This window comes from Helianthus annuus, chromosome 1, assembly GCF_002127325.2.
Source record: "Helianthus annuus cultivar XRQ/B chromosome 1, HanXRQr2.0-SUNRISE, whole genome shotgun sequence".
In the NCBI taxonomy this organism is placed as follows: domain Eukaryota; kingdom Viridiplantae; phylum Streptophyta; class Magnoliopsida; order Asterales; family Asteraceae; genus Helianthus; species Helianthus annuus.
The window spans coordinates 47,113,449-47,134,295 of NC_035433.2; the positions used below are offsets into that span (position 1 = coordinate 47,113,449).

General features: G+C 40.2%; 1 protein-coding gene across 1 annotated transcript; it reads left to right on the forward strand.

Annotated features, from left to right (window-relative positions):
• The first annotated feature begins 17,319 nt into the window (after nt 1–17,319).
• LOC110935646 (dehydrodolichyl diphosphate synthase 2) lies at nt 17,320–19,707 on the forward strand. The gene is made up of 4 exons (XM_022178026.2): nt 17,320–17,658; nt 18,630–18,697; nt 18,773–19,030; nt 19,277–19,707. The coding sequence occupies exons 1-4, from the start codon at nt 17,338–17,340 to the stop codon at nt 19,470–19,472; spliced, it is 843 nt and encodes a 280-aa protein (XP_022033718.1). The 5' UTR covers nt 17,320–17,337; the 3' UTR covers nt 19,473–19,707.
• Nucleotides 19,708–20,847: the final 1,140 nt, after the last annotated feature.

Genomic DNA, 20,847 nt, shown 5'->3' on the forward strand with positions numbered 1-20,847 from the left:
GCTCAGAAACCTAAAGTTCCAGTACAGTCAACTCAAGAAAAGAAAGTAAAACTTTCACAGGGGCAAAAAGACAGACTGAGGAAAAAGAGAAAGAAGGCGAGAGAATATCTTGAGAAGATATTGTCCTCGGGTTCACGGGACAAAAAGAATAACAGTTCTGATGAATCTACTCTCTCATCTGCAAAGTTGAGCAAAAAGAATTCATCAGATACAAATCTGAGGACGAAAGAGGAAAAGAAAAAGAAGAAAAAGGTCGGCGATGAATCTGACAGGTCAAAGTCGGACAAGCCACCTTCAGGCAATGATTCTGGTTCGTTAAAACCAGAGGAGCCTTTGGTTGAGGTAAAAAAGAAGAATTCAGGTTTAGCAATGGATGATGCAAATTTTCCACCATTGTTGAACAAGAATTCGAAATCACCCAAGGACCGTCAGGCTTGGGTGAATCTGTTTAAATGAAAAACCTGACTTGCCGGAGATCCCAAGATGGTATCGTGGATCATGAATCGGCACATTTCTTGAGAAATTTCACTTTGGTGATTTTTCGCCTCGTACGTGGTAAATCAGGGACATTAATTTGTACTTGATTTTCTACTGATGGTTTATGATCAAACTGGAAATGTTAAATCTTTAAAAGGTTTGAAGAAAACAAGATGATGAGATAACCCCGAACCTACAAATAGTTGGAACACAAACTAATTTTCCGGAAAAACCATTTTGATTAAAACAAACTTAAGTGTTTTGAAATCATAATGGGAAAATAGTTTGTTGTGAGGGGGAGTTCTGATTGTTTTTTTGCACGAGAATGGTGAATTGAGGTGATTCACATAATGTTGTCATATTTCTTGTATAGTTTGTTTTCAATTCTTTTTCCTCGGAAAATCAAAATTGAAACATATTTTGATTTTAGGGGGAGTAAGAAAATTTTGAAAAATTTAAAAAAATTGAAAAATGAAAATGAGTTTTGTTGCAAAAAGAGGAGATGATAGTACATCGGTGGACTATCACAGCATGCTAGAGATTTGTAAAGACAAAATTGTTTTTAAACAAGTCTTACTAATGATGTGTCAGTAGGCTTCACACAGTTAGTAAATTGTATTCGAGATATAAACATAAGATCAAAACTTACTTATTTTGTGGGGAACACTACTTGGATATATAGGTAACCCCTGAAATCTCGTTTGAAAGGTTTCTTATTCTGGAATACTAGGTTCTTGTACTCAATTGATGTCTGGGGTATTATTCCGGGACTTCTGCTGAACGGTAGTTCTGACCTAGTCCCTGGCTAATACTTTCTTCATATGCTTGAAACATAGCATAAAGCCCTCAGCTGATTAGACAATAAAATTGATGATCAGTTGTTGTAGCTGAAAAGATCCTCTAAAGGGGACCCACTGCTAAGTCGAAGCTGATATCTCTCTGCTGAACGGAAGTTCTGACCTGAGATCCCTCAGTTCTCGCATTTTTCCCCTAATTTATATACAGATATCATTTGTAGTTATACTTACCTGTAGATCAGAATATTGGGATCTGGATACGGGAGTATATTCAAGAGGTGGGACACTCAAATAAGTTTAAGTTCTAAAACATTAAATACGTATCTTGAATCAATTGAAAATTTGTGTAGAGGTTTAAGTGGACAACAATACTGACAATCAGAAGTAAATTTGTTTTTAACATTTGCTGATTAATCAAGATCAACGGTGTTGGTGATATGTCTCAAAAACCGATATGATCCTCTTGCACAATCTCTCAAAAATAGTGTTCATTTCTGTATTGTTCAAAATTCAAAAATCCAAAAATATTGTATTTTTGTTTGATATTTGAAAACTACAAAAAGATTTTCGACAACAGAGTGTGAAGAACTGATTTTTGTCATTTTAAGTGTAAAACATGTTGAACTTGTGGTTTGAGAGAGAGTGTTAAATTGTGAAGATTTGAAATGCAAATTTGGTTCATTAACTTGATGAATAAGTTGAATGGTAACCTACAGTTTGATCTTCATAATTTTTCTTATATGATTTGCTGATTCATTAAGTTGAACTTCAAATTATATTAGTTTGTGATAGTGTGTTTGAGTTTTGCAGGTTTCTGATCCTGTTGCTACGAATAGCCAGGAGACACATCAGAACCAGAGAAGAGCTTAAACAGAGAAAGCCAGGAGTTGATTTCAATGGTGATAACGATTTCCAGACAGAGATCCCAGCATGATGATAGGGGGAGTCTGATGAAAGTTAGAGCCAGAGAATGATCCAGGCATGTGATTCCAAGAAGAAATTCTTGAAGAAAATTTGATTCCAGGCTGAGTTCCTGAAGAAGACCGAACAAGAGTGAAGAGCTGGAAATGATCAAAGACTCTCACTGAAGATTCCGTCAACATTCAAGGGGGAGTCTGTTGGTGCAGTTGTCTGTCGACTACATCTTAGTTCGAGTCTTAGGACAGGGTTGTTCGTATTGTATATGTGTTAGGACCGCTTATAGGGTAAATGAGTCGGACCGCTTTTGTGACATTTAAGTGGACCGCCCATATGTCAACTGGTAGGTTCGCTCATATGGACATGTCCATATGAGTGGTTCCTGACTCCTATATATAGGTGTCATATGGGTGGTTCCAGAAGTGAGTAGTGTATGTGTGTGTTTTCCAAGGTGTAAAGGCTAAGCCCTGTCCGATTGTCTCCACGAGCTTGTAAACTGTTATAGAATCAATAAAGGAGACATTAAAGTGTGAAATCAAGCTTTACGAAGACTAATTCAATGAATTCCGCCTCTGGATTAGTCTAAGACCTCTTCTGATCGACTCATCGGGTCAGCAAACGATCTTACATATTTATTATCATGTTTTATGAGTGTCTAAACAGGTTGCATATCGTTTATATTACAGATTATGCACAAAGTTGCAAAACGACTTTTTGTTGACTTTTTGGGTGCACGTTTGACTCGAGATTTGACATAGTTATAGTGGTGATCATGGGGAACCCTTTCAGAGGTTTATTACCCACATAAACACCAACAATTAACTACCTTTGATTCGACATAAGACTGAGCCATTAAGGATTTATCTTGAAGTCAAACCGTAGTTACGACGGTTTGATTTCTAGCTATATTACTAAGCAAACAAGACCATAAATGCTCTAAACAACTTACAGAAGCTTGAGCACGATTTGGGATGCTAGAAGAAGACTTGGGAGCTTCAGAAATGATCAGAGAATTGTGTTTGAGGTGTGTTTAAGTTGTGAACCATGAATGGCCTTTTATAGTGCAATGTATGCTCTTAGATGGTTACAACACACCCTACAAGTGAGTATGGATCAATGGCAGGTGTCCTTAGATGTTATGGGTCGAGTAGGGGGTGCCCATGCCTCACTTATTGCCCATTTGATCCTTCACAAGCTCAAAAGGCATGCAAGTTCAAAGTTTCTGCATCTGGGCGTCCCACGCGGCCCGCATGGACGAACCATGCTCTTTGTACGCGGGCCGCCTGAGTTCTAATATCAAACGCGTAAAAACAGATGGCTCGCGGCCCGCCTCAACTTAACCCAAATCCTAATGCGGCCCGCGAGAGGTTGATTTTTCAGGTTTTTAAAATCTTTTGTAATCATGATCAGAATCTGGTAATTAATAACGAAATCTTTCGTAATTATTAACCTGACCTTTCGGGTTTGAAGGGGTAACTTTGCGGTTTGGCCCTCGATTATTTACAACTAAGGGCCTCATGTTATTTACCCGCATTGTTAAGTCCCCGGTTAGTTTATTAATTATTTGGAAAGCCTTAACTTTCAGTGCTGACGCTTTTAGTCCTCCTCGTACGAATTTGATCGTAACTTTCTCGTTTTAAAACGGAACTTCGCGGAATTTATATATTATATTCTAGTGAGCGTATTTTACTGTTACAAAGCCTCGGGTACGTCAAAGGGTCACTCAGAGGTATAATTAACCATGTTGACACAGTTAACCCCTGTAGCTTGTAATCTCTCACTTTCTTCCGCGTGGTACGATCCATGATTTATTCGTTTGAAGGTACGAGCACCATTTAGGGTTACTATACAGTATACTTACCCTTGTTTGACATTTATAACCCTCGAATTTATATACTTTCAAGGTTTGTCAACGTTAGTCCTTTATCAAATATAATACATCACGTGTAAACTCAAGACACATGTCAATACATTATTGGACACAAAATTTCGAGGTATTACATCCTCACCCCCTTAAAATAAATCTCGACCCGAGATTCACTCAAATAAATAGGGATATTTTTCTTTCATCGTGGATTCAACTTCCCACGTGAATTCGGGACCTCTACGGGCATCCCATTTAACTTTAACTATCGGCACATGTTTTCTTCGGAGCTTTTTCACCTGTCGGTCTTCAATCGACAAAGGCTTCTCCACAAACTTCAAGCTCTCATCTATATGCACATCTGTGTGTGGAATCACTAATGATTCATCAGCGAAGCACTTCTTTAGATTGCAGATGTGGAACACGTTATGAATTCCATTGAGCTCTTCCGGTAAGTTTAATTTATAGGCAACTGACCCGACCCGTTCGATAACCTCAAAAGGTCCTATGTATCTCGGGCTCAGTTTACCCTTCTTACCAAAACGCATCACCCCCTTCCAGGGCGATACTTTTAGTAACACTTTTTCACCTACCTCAAAGTGAAAATCTTTACGCTTCGGATCAGCGTAACTTTTCTGCCTATCACGGGCAGCTTTGAGACATTCCCGGATCTGGACAATCTTGTCCATTGTCTCGAAAACTATCTCTGGTCCTGATAATTGGACCTCTCCCACTTCCGCCCAACAAACAGGCGATCTACACTTCCTACCGTATAATGCCTCGAAGGGCGCAGCCTTTATGCTGGTATGGTAGCTATTGTTGTAGGAGAATTCGATTAGGGGTAGGTTCTTATCCCAACTACCACCTAAATCGATAGCACATGCCCGCAGCATGTCTTCTAATGTTTGAATAGTACGCTTACTCTGACCGTCTGTCTGAGGATGGTAAGCCGTACTGAAGTTCAAACGTGTGCCCAAAGATTGTTGGAAACTCTTCCAGAAATGTGACGTGTACCTAGTATCCCTATCAGAGATAATAGATACAGGTATGCCATGTAAGGAGACAATCTTATCAACATAAAGTTGGGCCAATGTATCGGAGCTATAAGTCTCCTTGATGGGTAAGAAATGAGCTGACTTAGTCAGTCGATCGACTATAACCCATATTGTGTCGTTTCCTTTGCTCGTTTTTGGTAACTTGGTGATAAAATCCATAGTTACACACTCCCATTTCCATCCAGGAAGTTCAGGCTGTTGTAGCAAGCCAGATGGCTTTTGATGCTCAGCTTTGACTTGTGCACAAGTCAAGCATTTGGCTACATAGGCGGCTACAGACTTTTTCAAGCCTATCCACCAATAATTTGCCTTTAAATCCTGATACATTTTGTCTGCTCCAGGATGGACAGAATATTTGGAACTATGGGCTTCCTAGAGGATGACATCCCGTAATCCTCCATAAATAGGAACCCATATCCGTCCATTCAATCTCAAAAGTCCATCCTTGTGAAGAGTTAACTGCTCCTCAGTTACTCCTAACTTTTCCTTAGGATAATTAGCTTCCAACACAGCCTCTCGCTGTGCAGCTAATATCCTTTCAATCAAGTTGTTCTTTACTTCCATCCTCCTCGCATTGATTCGGATGGGTTTCATCCTTTCTTTCCGGCTCAAGGCATCAACGACTACATTCGCTTTGCCGGGATGGTACCTGATCTCACAATCATAATCATTCAGGGTCTCCATCCAACGGCGTTGCCTCATATTTAGCTCTTTCTGATTGAATAAATGTTGAAGGCTTTTGTGATCTGAATAGATCACAAACTTGATTCCATATAAATAATGCCTCCACAGTTTTAGTGCGAATACAACGGCACCCAGCTCCAAGTCATGGGTGGTGTAATTCTTTTCGTGCACCTTCAACTGTCGTGAAGCATAGGCAATCACCTTGCCTTTCTGCATGAGCACACACCCCATGCCAGTGTGTGACGCGTCGCAGTAGACTACGAACTCTTCAGTACCTTCCGGTACCGTCAACACAGGAGCGTTGCTCAATCTCTGTTTCAAAATGTCAAAGGATTCTTGCTGCTTAGGGCCCCAAATAAACTTTTCCTTCTTCTTGGTGAGAGAAGTTAAGGGCGCAGCAATCCTTGAGAAGTTCTCAATGAATCTTCTGTAGTATCCTGCCAATCCCAGGAAACTACGGATCTCAGTGGGCGTCTTTGGCTCTTGCCAGTTCATGACCGCCTCTACCTTAGCGGGATCCACCTGGATACCACGCTCACTTACGACGTGTCCTAGAAATTGGACTTCTCTAAGCCAGAATTCACACTTGGAGAATTTGGCATAGAGTTTCTCGCGATGTAGCAATTTGAGAATACATCGTAGGTGTTTCTCATGGTCAGCTTCGTTCTTTGAATAGATGAGAATGTCGTCGATGAACACGATGACGAATTTGTCTAAATACGGCTTACAGACGCGATTCATGAGGTCCATGAATGCAGCCGATGCATTTGTGAGCCCAAAAGGCATCACTAGGAACTCGTAGTGACCGTAGCGAGTCCTAAATGCTGTTTTGTGTACGTCTTCATCTCTGACCTTCAGCTGATGGTAGCCCGACCTCAAGTCGATCTTTGAGAAATAGCTAGCCCCTTGCAATTGATCAAACAAGTCGTCGATCCTTGGCAATGGGTACCTATTCTTTATCGTGACTTTATTGAGTTCACGATAATCGATGCACAGACGCATCGATCCGTCCTTTTTCTTCACAAACAGGACAGGTGCTCCCCAGGGAGACGAACTAGGCTTGATGAATCCTTTTGCTAACAGTTCATCCAGTTGGGTTCTTAATTCCTTCATTTCAGTCGGTGCCAGCCTGTATGGTGCTCTAGCAATGGGAGCTGCTCCAGGAATGATATCTATCCTGAATTCCACCTGCCTATCTGGTGGCAACCCAGGTAGGTCTTCAGGGAATACTTCTGGATACTCCGAAATGACAGGAATGTCCTCAATCCTTGGTTTGGGTTCTTCGATAATCACTTGCGCCATATAGATGACACAGCCTCTCTTTAAGCATCTTGAAGCTTTGAGCATGGACACGTTCTCGGGCAGTCCATACTGCGTATCCCCTCGAATGGTGAGTGATTCGCCAGTCGGGGTCTTTAGCACAATTTGTTTTCTATTGCAGACTATCTGGGCCTGGTTGTGCGCTAACCAGTCCATGCCCAGAACGATATCAAAACCAGCTAGATTAAAGGGAAGTAGAGATAGAGGAAAAGAATGGTTCTTAATGGATATAATACATCCCTCTAATATATTGGAGACGGTTTCGACAGAGCCGTCTGCTAGCTCTACCTCGTATTTTACATTTAGGGTTTTGACAGGCATACCCAATAGTTTGCAAAATTTTTGGTCTATGAAGGATTTATCAGCACCTGAATCGAACAGTACTCTTGCAAAAATATTATTCACGAGAAAAGTACCTGTTATTACGTTGTCGTCATGCAGGGCTTCCTTCACATCCATTTTGAAGACTCTGGCGTTATTCTTTTTGGGTTCGTCGGTCTTCTTGGCGAGTTTGGGGCAGTTGCTCCTGATGTGCCCCTTTTCACTACAGTTGTAGCAGGTCGCGTCCTTGATCTTCTTACAATCCACAGTCTTGTGGTCTTTAGACTTGCACAGTCCACAAGTGTGCGTCTTTGACTGGGATTGTGAGTTTGGCCCAAACCTGCACTTCCCAAAGTGGAATTTCTGGCAGTTCTTACATTTGGGCTTCTCCCCCGATCGTTGCTCATCCCTTCTCGTCTCGGTCCCTTTCTTGCCATCACCGTTTCCACGGTGTTTCTTTCCCGACCTTCGTGAGGTATCTTCCTCACGCTTTCTCTTTTCAGCCTCCTTGTTCCTCTGCGATCTCAGTCTGACCGCGTCCATCGTGAGGGACAAAGAGAGGTCAGTCACTGACCTGAAGGTCGTTGGCCGAGAGGCCTTTACACTAGCCTTTATCGCGGGTTCTAACCCCCCGATAAAACAAGCAATCCTCCTTGGTTCCGGGGTGACTAGATAAGGAACCAAGCGAGACATCGTATTGAAGCTCGTCAAATAGGCCTGGCAGTCCAGATTCGTCATTACTAATGACACAAAATCGGACTCTATTTTCTCCACCTCATGCTGAGGGCAGTAATTTTCCCTGATGAGAGAAACGAATTCCTCCCACGTCATGCTGTAAAGTACAGCTTTTCCTGAGGCCTGAACCAGCGCCCTCCACCAAGCTAGGGCCTCGCCCTTAAATGACTGTGACACAAACTTCACAACATCCCTTTCAGCGCAGCCACTGATGTCCACCACTGTGTCCATCTCGTCCAACCATGTCATACATTCGACAGCACCCTTCTCCCCCGTAAAGTCTCGGGGTTTACAAGATACGAAGTACTTGTATGTGCAGCCCCTGGCCCTGGAAGCATCGGTATACTCCCTCTCGCGACGAACACTATTCTCGTTTGACGAGTGGTTGTCGTCGTCTTTCTTGGGCTTGGATGAGTGGTTATCGTCATCCTTCTTTGGTTTGGATAGTGGTTTGCTGTGGGTTTTTGAGTGTGTCTTTGGCTTTGATGGTGGTTTGGAAACTGTTCTGCTTCGGGATTCTGTATATTGTCGATCCAGAGCTGCTTGCACAGCATTGTCGACAAGTGCTTTGAGTTGAGCGCCCGTTAGATTTATTTGGGCATTATCATACTCATCTTCATTTGTATGATTACTTCCTTCATTAGGATTCGCCATAGTAGCTTGTATCTGCTGCAGAAGATAATGAAAATTCTATTTAGGAGTTTGTCATTGAATTGTCTTTTATGGCAATTTATTAACCATGGCATTGAAGACCATATCTGGTTAATTTGTTACTCACTTTACATTTAGGATTTGAACATACTTATCCTAATCACAATTAATATTGCTAGTGGCATAAAAGCCTAGTCACGAGGACGTTATTTTAGTATTAGCCGAGATTACAGAGAATCACGGTATGAAGGTTTGAACCGTAGTCCTTTTACTCCTTCTGACAGGGAGTCCTAGACCACCACTGTCTTTTGTCTCATTATGACAACAATTATGGCCCATAGGGACTACATCACTAACGGATGTTTGATAATTCGGCCCTTAGGCACTACATCTCTAATGGATGTTTAACAAATGATCATCTTTATTGGTGATTTAACCCATGATTTATTATATCATTAATTTGGGCTTTGGAATCCTTTAAAGGATTCTTGTATAAGAATGACGTGTGTGACTTTAACGAATCACATTTGTCATGAATTGTTAACATGCTTACAGAGGTTAACAGGGAATCAGAATCTTTTAATTAGGTCTTACCATCTTGGCCGGATCTTAAAAGACACCTGGCTAGGTTTCACTCTAAGATTCTTTATTTTGGCCGATCAAATTAAAAGGAATGGTTTTGATTTATTTCATATATAGTGATAACAAAATGAAATTCATAATATAACATTCCATAATTTTAATACGATTACATACCGCCCTAAACGGGTCTTTTAAATAGTACATACCTTCATAGAGGTTTAAAATAAGTGACAAGTCCACGCAGGGACTAATACAAGATAAGTGTCCATGCAAGGACTAAAAGATAAGCCCACGTAGGGACTGAAATACGATAAATGTCCACGCAGGGACTTCTTTCAAAATAAATATTACATTAGAACATACTTAAGGACTAATGGTCACGTTTCTTCTTCTTGCCCTTTAGTAGGTTTGCTAAGCCCTTGAGGAATCCTCGGTGGCTCTTACGTTCTTCCTCGAATTCTCTCTCCACATGGCTCAAACGGTGGAGTATTTCTTCTTGTTCAGGAGGAGAGAAACGTGGTTGTGGCGCCTGTTGCGGAACTGGAGGTCTGGGAGGTATTGGATACCCATGAGCTGAGTAGTCCGGTGCTCCCATGTTCCCATGAGCTCCGTCGGGATATCGTGCATTATACCTGGCCGACACCACATATGGGTCGCGCTCATAGTTGTAGTTGTAATGTGCTTGCGATGACGGTTCGAACGGGTTGTAAGCCGTTGGACCCGTGTACGCAGGTATTGGGTGGTCATACCCAAAGGGTGGCGAAGTTGGTGCAGCTGGTGCGGAGTTCGCCTCCTGTACAGGACTTGAAGGTCCTTCTTCTTGTAGTGGCGGGTAGTGGCTACTACTAGAGTGTCGAGGGGTGCTGAAGTGGAAATCCCCTCCTCCTCGTGTGGACATACGAGCATTTGTCCTCCTACGCCTTGGTGGATCAGGCATTACTGGCTGTACCGGTGGCGGGGGTGGTGGCGTAACTGCCACGAAATGTGGATCCTCGGTGGGATCTCGCGGATGTTGCGGCTGTTGTGATGACTGTGGCGTATGGTACCACTCGTGTTGATTAAACAACGCCATGAAGCTATCTGGTCCCTGATAGGGTGCACCATGGAAGGATGACCCATCAGAGATTTCTATTGGGTGCGTGGGCGTACCACGAGCAGGTTCTGTCGGATCAGTATCCTCGTCCATATGATCTTCGGAGAAGTGATCTTGCGGCCCTAATGGAACAAAACCTGAAGGTTCCTGGATGTAGTCAGCTGGATTAAACTGACCTCTGAAGTATGGAGTAGGGTCATCAAAGTTTCGGTGTGATACCGAACGCTGTAGAGGTATGAAGGAGGGTTGTGGGTTGTTGGGGTCATTCTCGGAATTTGGCCCGAATGAGTGCCGGTATGATGGCGTCGAGCTGTGCGAGGTAGAATGCCTCGCAGGTTCATAAAGGTCTCTTCGCCTTTGCGGTTCTTCACTCCTTGTAGTTGAAGGAGCTCGCGTATTTGAAGGCCCGGCTTCATGATCGTGATGAGTAACGATCTCCCCTCTGCCTCTTCTTCCCCTTCCTCTTCCTCGGAAAATCACTGGCGGCATATTTCCTGCTTTATAAAACTTTAAATACCAATAATAAAAGAAAAGACAAAATTGGAATAACAATTCGAATTCGTCCTAAGTTCTTGTCTAGACTCAAGTATGTGCAATTGTGTCACTGAGATCAAACACATTAGGATAGTGTTTAATTCACTCAATGTTGGCTCTGATACCAACCTGTCACACCCCGATTTCCACGTGTATCACCGGTGGGCCCGGTGGGGGATTACCGTGACGTAGTTGGCAATAATATAGTCAAACCACAATATATAAATGCACAGCGGAAGCATAAAGATATAATTCAACCATTTACTGTAATATCCAAATGTATCACAAGTAGTTGAATAGTATCCACAGGATGGATCAAAATAAAATAAAATGTCGTTCAACAGATAAGACATCAAGCTTGCGAGACTTCTTAATGATGCTATGGAGCTAATGCAACCAATTACGTGTAGTACATGCACTTAATCTTTTTGGGAAAATACGTCAGTTTACACTGGTAAATATGATCAACTGACTCATTTTGTAAATGATTGAAAATTGGTTTAGATGCACGAGGCATAAACATGTTTGTTTAACTTGGGAAAATTATTTAATATTATAATCTTGTGAACGAATTACATGTTCCTTCTTTGCGTTCAGTAGCCCGGATCGTGCCGGGTTAAAGATCAATAGACACACCACATTTGCGTAAAACCGAGGCGGGTAAACCATCGGCTACGTCTTTTAATAGTATAGACATCATACCGGGTGTACGCCTACACCCGAGAGTCAAGGTCGTGGCCATTTCTTCGAATGATGCCAAGGATATCCGGGACATGGTCATTAACCCCCCAAAGGCTTTTAAGTAACAAGACTGTTTAAATGAGCCGATCAAACTATTCAATTAACCACCTAAACGATGGAATTATTTGATGCTTAATCAAGCGGTATTTTATATACCGTAACCCAAGCCCGTATAAGGGAAAATAAGTTAAAAGTATTTACCTTTGCAATGTATATTCCTTAATCAATTAAGTCACTGATATCTTTTACTGGGGCTCCTTATTCTGGAATGAAGGTTTTAAAATAACCTATTAGAATCCTAACGGGTCTTTTTATTAGCCGTAGCCTAGACCGGTTAGTTTCGAGGGATAGATATGGTTTAATCGCGTGAAAGGCGAAAACCGAGAATGGAATGTGATTCTGACCCAACAAGTTCGGAGACTTGTTTTATATGGGTTTAATATTCACACTCTGGATTTTGGGGTCGAAACGATATGGTTTGACCCGTATCGGCTAATTTATGTAAACTAGTTACATAAGCCGAACCGTGCGCGCAATAGGCGCAACGGGTAACCGTAGGAGTCCTACACTGTTTTCCTAAGTCAATATACTTTATAGAGGTTGTGGTATCAGTATGATACCTTCCATAATGCCCGTAACGAGTTTTAGTTCATTATATGCCCCGTAGGGGTTTTTCGATCATTTTAAAGACTTTTAAAAGGGATTTCTGAGTTCTATAGGAAACCTGAGTTTCCCGATCAGTTTAATAAGTTTAAAATATTTTATTTATTATTTAAAATCAGTAGCAACTGGAATCGGGTCAAAAGACCTTGTAGAACTCAAGTTTTGGCCGAAAAGGGCATATTCGGTATTTACCGAACCGTAGCCATAACCGCAGGTTATGAGCAGGTTAAAATTAATTAAAAATCTTTAAAAATCCCAAAATATTATTTTAATATAGTGGGTAAAAGTTTTGGTGACGGAATCTTGGTTTAGGTAGGCGTTATGCTAATTGCGCCGTTTATTACAAAAGTTTCTTATAAATGCGCTATTTAGCATAACTCCCATTCTAGACCTCGGATTGGCGTGAAACTTTAGGGACATGCTTAGAATTTAGTAAGCAAGGTTATGGTCCCTTTACGTGTCCGAAATACTCGTTTTATTTTTAAAAGGGCGTTACGGTCAACTTTTAAGTAATTAACGGAAATGCGTAAAGGACTCGAATAAACAATGAACCGGTCACAGAGGGTGATACCATCATGTGACCTGGTCCTAAGAGAGTCCTAAGGCATATCTACATTGTACTAAAACGGGTCAGAACTGGAGTCAAAGCAAAAGTCAAACTTTTGCGACATTTGGCTCCGAACCGGGTCAATATAGCCAATGGCCGAATCAAACGAGCGTAAACAAGTTTATATATTTATTATCATGTTTTATGAGTGTCTAAACAGGTTGCATATCGTTTATATTACAGATTATGCACAAAGTTGCAAAACGACTTTCTGTTAACTTTTTGGGTGCACGTTTGACTCGAGATTTGACATAGTTATAGTGGTGATCATGGGGAACCCTTTCAGAGGTTTATTACCCACATAAACACCAACAATTAACTACCTTTGATTCGACATAAGACTGAGCCATTAAGGATTTATCTTGAAGTCAAACCGTAGTTACGACGGTTTGATTTCTAGCTATATTACTAAGCAAACAAGACCATAAATGCTCTAAACAACTTACAGAAGCTTGAGCACGATTTGGGATGCTAGAAGAAGACTTGGGAGCTTCAGAAATGATCAGAGAATTGTGTTTGAGGTGTGTTTAAGTTGTGAACCATGAATGGCCTTTTATAGTGCAATGTATGCTCTTAGATGGTTACAACACACCCTACAAGTGAGTATGGATCAATGGCAGGTGTCCCTAGATGTTATGGGTCGAGTAGGGGGTGCCCATGCCTCACTTATTGCCCATTTGATCCTTCACAAGCTCAAAAGGCATGCAAGTTCAAAGTTTCTGCATCTGGGCGTCCCACGCGGCCCGCATGGACGAACCATGCTCTTTGTACGCGGGCCGCCTGAGTTCTAATATCAAACGCGTAAAAACAGATGGCTCGCGGCCCGCCTCAACTTAACCCAAATCCTAATGCGGCCCGCGAGAGGTTGATTTTTCAGGTTTTTAAAATCTTTTGTAATCATGATCAGAATCTGGTAATTAATAACGAAATCTTTCGTAATTATTAACCTGACCTTTCGGGTTTGAAGGGGTAACTTTGTGGTTTGGCCCTCGATTATTTACAACTAAGGGCCTCATGTTATTTACCCGCATTGTTAAGTCCCCGGTTAGTTTATTAATTATTTGGAAAGCCTTTACTTTCAGTGCTGACGCTTTTAGTCCTCCTCGTACGAATTTGATCGTAACTTTCTCGTTTTAAAACGGAACTTCGCGGAATTTATATATTATATTCTAGTGAGCGTATTTTACTGTTACAAAGCCTCGGGTACGTCAAAGGGTCACTCAGAGGTATAATTAAACATGTTGACACAGTTAACATGTGTCAACAGTATACTTACCATGATTTATTCGTTTGAAGGTACGAGCACCATTTAGGGTTACTATACAGTATACTTACCCTTGTTTGACATTTATAACCCTCGAATTTATATACTTTCAAGGTTTGTCAACGTTAGTCCTTTATCAAATATAATACGCCACGTGTAAACTCAAGACACGTGTCAATACATTATTGGACACAAAATTTCGAGGTGTTACATGAGTTTATCATTTTCCTGTTCTTGGTTCTTGTCTTTCTCTCCATCATGTTGAGTTTGTATCTCCTCTCCATCAGTGATAACAAATGGTACATTTGATCCTTCACCTTCGAAAACCCATCTCTTATTTTCATCAAAGATTACATCACGACTGATGATAATCTTGTTAGTTTGAGGGTTGTATAGCTTATAACCCTTGCTAGCTTCACTATATCCAACAAATATTGTTTTTATTGTCTTGTTGGATAATTTGTCTCTGTGTTGTTTGGGTACAAGAGCATAAGCTAGACAACCAAATACTCTCAGATGTTCTACATTTGGTTTCTGTCCATTCCAGGCTTCGAAAGGAATGATGTTTGGTCTGGTCTTCGTAATTGTTCGATTTAGAATGTAAGTAGTGCATGCTACCACTTCTGCCCAGTAACAGTTAGGTAATTGCTTAAGATTCATCATGCTTCTACTTAGTTCCATTAAAGTCCTATTCTTCCGTTCGGCTACTCCGTTTTGTTGAGGAGTATAGCTGTTAGTAAGTTGATGTCGAATCCCATTAAGTCTCAGATATTCCTGAAATGATTTGCTGCAATATTCTCCTCCGCGATCCGTCCTTAAAGTTTTGATTACATGATTCGACTGCTTCTCATTCAAGACTCTAAAGTTCTTGAAGTGATATAGTGCCTCGGATTTAAATTTGAGAAAATACACCCATGTCTTCCAAGTGTAATCATCGATGAATGTGATGAAATATCTACATCCACCGATGGATTCTGTTCTCATTGGACCACATATGTTGGAATGAACTAATTGTAGCGGTTCAGTTGCTTGCCAGACCATTTTCTTCTGAAATGGTTTCCTTGCATGTTTCCCAGATATGCAACCTTCGCATACACTATCATCCTTCTTTATCTTTGGTAGTCCAAGTACTAACTCCTTGTTTTTCATATCAATCAAAGTATCCATGTTTACATGCCCATAACGTCTGTGCCATAGACGTGAGGAATCATAGGTAGTCATATTCATGGCATATTTCAGATCACTTTCGGGATGTAATGGAAACATCTTATTGTTAGTCATCTTAACAATACCAAGAAAATCATTATTTGAATCTTTGATAACGCATCTATCTCCTTTGAACGCGACTTCATATCCTTTCCTTATGAGTTGGCCTACGCTTAATAGGTTATGTTTCAACCCCTTTACATAAAATACATCTGGTATCTTCCTTTCTTTTCCTCTAATAATAATAGAGACATTTCCGCTGCCTAATACTTCCAACCGTTTATCATCTCCTGTTCTCACCTCCTTTTTTAAAGATTCCTCAAGGTGAGAAAAAAGTTCTCGGTTACCACTCATGTGGTTACTGCAGCCACTGTCAAGATACCAACAGTCACTTTTGACTGTCTCCTCCATGTTAAATATCATGAACATAGTGTCATCTTGTTCATCGACATCATCTTCTGTATGAATTAATGCGTTATCCATTTTCTCGCGTTCATCCTTTTGTTGGCAAAACTTGGCAGTATGTCCAAGTTTATGACAATTGAAGCATCTTATTGAATTCATATTGAAATTCTTGCCCTTATATTTGTTTCGTCCCCTTCCTGCGGATTCATTCTTAAACGACTGCCTAGATCGGTCTTGGCTTACATTCGTTACTTGAAATGCATGTTCAACAGGATTATCTTCGTATCTTTTTAATCTTAATTCATGTGATTGAAGTATCCCCATTAGTTCTTCGGTGGATACTTCTGCCAGATTCTTTGTTTCTTCGATCGTAATAACAACCGATTCGTAATTCCTAGTCAAACTACGTAAGATTTTTTCTACAATCCTTTGTTCGTCTAATTTTTCTTCATTCATCCGCAATTGGTTCACTATATAGATCGTTCTGTTGAAGTATTCCTCAACAGATTCTCCATCTTTCATATTTAAAGAATCAAATTCACATCGAAGGGATTGAAGTCTTACAGTTTTTACGCGCGTTTCTCCCTTGTATGATTTATGAAGAATAACCCATGCCTCTTTCGCTGAACTTGCCTGTGAAATCCTCTCAAAAACTGTGTCGATTACAGACTGAAATATGATATGCAGGGCCCGTTTGTCCTTTTTAATTGATTCCCGGTATGCAGCGGATCGTTCTTCAGACGGATTCGGTCCCAGTTCTTGATACCCTTCATCGACAACCGTCCACAATTCTTGTGATTCAAGCAATACCTTCATTTGAATGTGCCAATGATAATAATTCTGTCCAGTCAGTTTGGGGATCTGTGTTTGTATGCCTTGCGTTTGATTCATGATCTTGAATTCGATAATGAATTGTAACTGTCAACGTAAATTGATTTCTTGGATCGGATATTGTGGCTCTGATACCACTTTGTTGGAAATCTTTGAATAATGAAACGTAATTCTGCAGAAGGCTCTAAACGATAATGTTCATAAATGAATTGATGATTACAGATCTGGTAATACTGCTGTATATATACATACAAACATAGGGATATATAATTATTTTGTAACTACCCTATAATATAAAAATAAAAAATAATAATAACTATATCTAGCTTATCTATATTTGTATACATATAATGCCGGACATATATGTATACTTATACGTCTAACAGTGAAAACGTGTCGGATATAATAGAGAATACTATTCTTGTCGCTCGTCCAACACCTATGCAAGGCAATAAAATAGATTTGATGTCGCTATCTAGAGATTGAGTCGGGTGAACAACCAAATTAATTAGTTTGACTAAAGAAGTAAAATGATTTATTTAAAAGAAATCAAGAAGCATCCAATCTAAATTAGACAAAAGAACTGAAGATGCTCTCTCCTTCCCTTTTCTGCTCATTCAATCCTCGCTCTTTGTGTGTCCGACCAAACAACTCACGTCTTCATGTACTAGCCCTCAATCGGGAGTTGAAGCCCAACCACATGGCAATGAATCACGAGTTAATGCCCAACCACGTGGCAGTGATAATGGACGGAAACAGGAGATGGGCTCGCTCCCGGGGATTAAAGCCTGAAGCCGGTTACATGGCGGGTGCTCGCTCGTTGAAGTTGTTTGCGGACCTGTGTTGTAACTGGGGGATTCGGGTTGCTACCGTCTTCGCATTTTCATCCGATAACTGGTTAAGACCCAAGGTAAGTTGATAATCTCATATGTCCATGTGTGAGGATAAATGTATGGTTTACCTACATTTTAGACCGTACATGTACTAATAACCCTGCTATGGTTGAGATTTTACCGGATGATTAAGGAGTTTTTTCTACTTCAATCGTGTACCCACCATTGTTAATCAGGAAAATTATGGTTTTCTGCCCACACCGGATCATCGTTGACGCATCTTGTGCGGTAACCTAAATATTATTGCTAAACCCTAAATACTAATGTTAAACCCTAAACCCTAATGCTAAACCCTAATAACACTTATTTTTCAATTTCGAACATATATGTACATATATGTATAGTTAAAAGATTAACAATACACACATGTGCATAAATCCCAAAAAAAATAAATAAATAAAACCTTAAAGAAAAAGCTCCGATTTTTCAAAAAAAAAAATGCATTTTACTCACCATTTTTTTTTTTTTGCATTTTTTGTTTAGCGAAAATGTGTGATTCAGATTGCTTCTCAAGTTTCTCAAATAGGGTGAACTTCTCTTAGGATCCCTATATATATATATATATATATAGAGAGAGAGAGAGAGAGAGAGAGAGAGAGAAAGAAAAGCCAGTTAACGTACAAAATGGCTTATCGTACATTGCGTACGCGATAACCCTAGTCGTCAGATCTTCATCTCCCATGCGATTTCACCCCTTAAAACATAGCATGCGATTTCATCCCCCCATGTGATTTCCCGAATTCATGAACGCGCGTTTTTATAACGTGCGATTTATACTCGCGTACGTAATGCACGTTAAGGCCAATTGTACGATACACTACATATATATATATATCAGATTTTTCTCCCTCGAAATCACGGGCCCGTGCAGAGGTCCTCCCCACACACTATCATAGCTGGCACTGGGGCTATATGAAATTGCGAAACAATTGAAAATTAGAAAGCTATATGTTTGTGTTTTGTGAGTTAATTTATTGTTTTGTTGCAGGCTGAAGTTGATTTCTTGATGAGGCTGTTTGAAAGTGCTCTAAAAGATGAAATCACATATATGTTGAGGTATATAAGATCATGTTTGGAATCAAAATACGTATGAAATACAAGTTTAATTAATTGTACATTATATGTACATAGGGAAGATATCAAACTTTCCGTCATTGGTGACTTGTCTAAGCTTTCAAAATCCTTAAAAGAATTCATTGCATATGCTGAAACCACGACAGAGAACAATTCACGCCTCAATCTTGTTATAGCAGTCAATTACAGTGGAAAGTACGATATTGTCCAAGCTTGTCAAAGCATCGGTCGGAAAGTCAAAGACGGGCTCATTGACCCTGAAGAAATCAACGAGTTTATTATTGAAAATGAACTTGGTACACATCCTCACCCTCAGTGGCGGATCCAGGATTTTTGGACAATGGGGTCCAAAAAAAAAAAACACAAAAAAACTAAGAAACAGGTATCGAACCCATTACCTTTTGTGTGCAAACAAGGAGTTTTACCACTACACTAGGCTCACTTTCATTGTTATGGGGTCCAACTAAATTATTTTATGGGGTCCATAGATAATTTTATATACCGTTTCTACTACTTTTTAAAAAAGATTGGGGTCCGGGGACCCCGTTCCTCGTAACGTAGGTCCGCCCCTGCTCACCCTCACCCTGATCTTCTTATACGGACCAGTGGGGAGATTCGAGTGAGCAACTTCTTTCTATGGCAATTGGCATATACTGAATTACATTTCACTCAATCGCTTTGGCCGGATTTTGGAGAGGATGAATTTTTACATGCTTTGCAGGATTTTCAACAAAGAGTAAGACGATATGGTGGATAAAAATGATACGAGTCCTTTCACACCTATGCATGTCCTTTCTTATTTTAATTGATGCATTTCGTTCGAGTATTTTGGTGGTGTATTATTGCAAATAAAAGGGAGAAGTGGAATGCCATTCTCACCCATGTTCTACGTAGTTAATAAGTGGTGGTGTTTGTTGCCCAAAAGAAAAATAATTGAATGTAATAAGCACCTATTAAATAAACTTATACCTATCCTCGTCCCATACTTAAATTCAAACTAAACTAAATTTTGGAAGGTGCTTGTGGGGTTTTTTTGAGTGTGTGTGTGGGGGTTGTGGGGGTTTGCGGGTGGGGGTTTAGGTTTTGGGATAGGGTTTAGTTTTAGATTTTTTTTTGGGTTAGGCTTTTGGGGAGGGTGGATGTAGGTTTTTGAGGGGTGGGGGTTTAGGTTTTTGGAGGGGTGTGAGTGGAGGTGGGTTAGATGGTTTATACTTTTTCGTATTAGTTAGTGAGAAAACTCGAAAGCTTCTCCTTAATGAAGGGAATGGGGTATTTTAATGAAGGAGATGCAAAATTGGCAAATATATATAAATTCTCAAACATTTCTATATTTTTTTGTATGTTATTACTTAAAAAAATTGCACTATAAGATCACAAATTGTCTTATCTTTCATTCGAGTATATTCGAGCATATTTTTTCGACACAAAAAAATTAACGTGTCGTTCTTTTTTAATGCTATTGTTATAGTATTGCACATATGCAATACTACTTAGCCTTGGGGTTTAGGTATTGGGTTTAGTTTAGCTTTTAAGTTTAGGTTTTTAAGGGGCTTAGGTTTCGGGTTTAGTTTATAGGTTTTTTGGGGGTGGGGGTTGGCCGATTTAGGTTTTTCGTAGTGTTGCAAATGTGTAATACTAATTATTTTTTTTCCAGAAAAGATTTTTTTATTATCAAAATGCTATATTTTACAGCCAAAAATGTCACACCCCCAAAATACCATATGCGGAAACACCGCAGCACGTGTGACGTTTCAGGATTCAGCCGCCAATCACATTGAACTATAATAAATATTTAAGTAAAACATTTCATTCACTTCGTAATATAATTCCAATACATAAGTTAAAACCAAAGTAAACGTTTAGCGGAAGCATATTGTAAATCATTAATCATCTTTTCAAAACAAGTGTTCACAACCAATGAAACGTGTGTCCAAGAGTCTCGACCCATGACCACTCCAGCGCTCCCAGATAGCGAGTTCCAACCATGAATCTAATGACCTGCAAGCATGCAGACAAGTGTGTCAGACGACGCTGGTGAGTTCAAAGTTTTGTTAACACGTTTAGTTACCAGATATGAGTATAAAACATTTCAATGATTTGATGTTGTTAATAACTCGGTTACTGCAGATGGC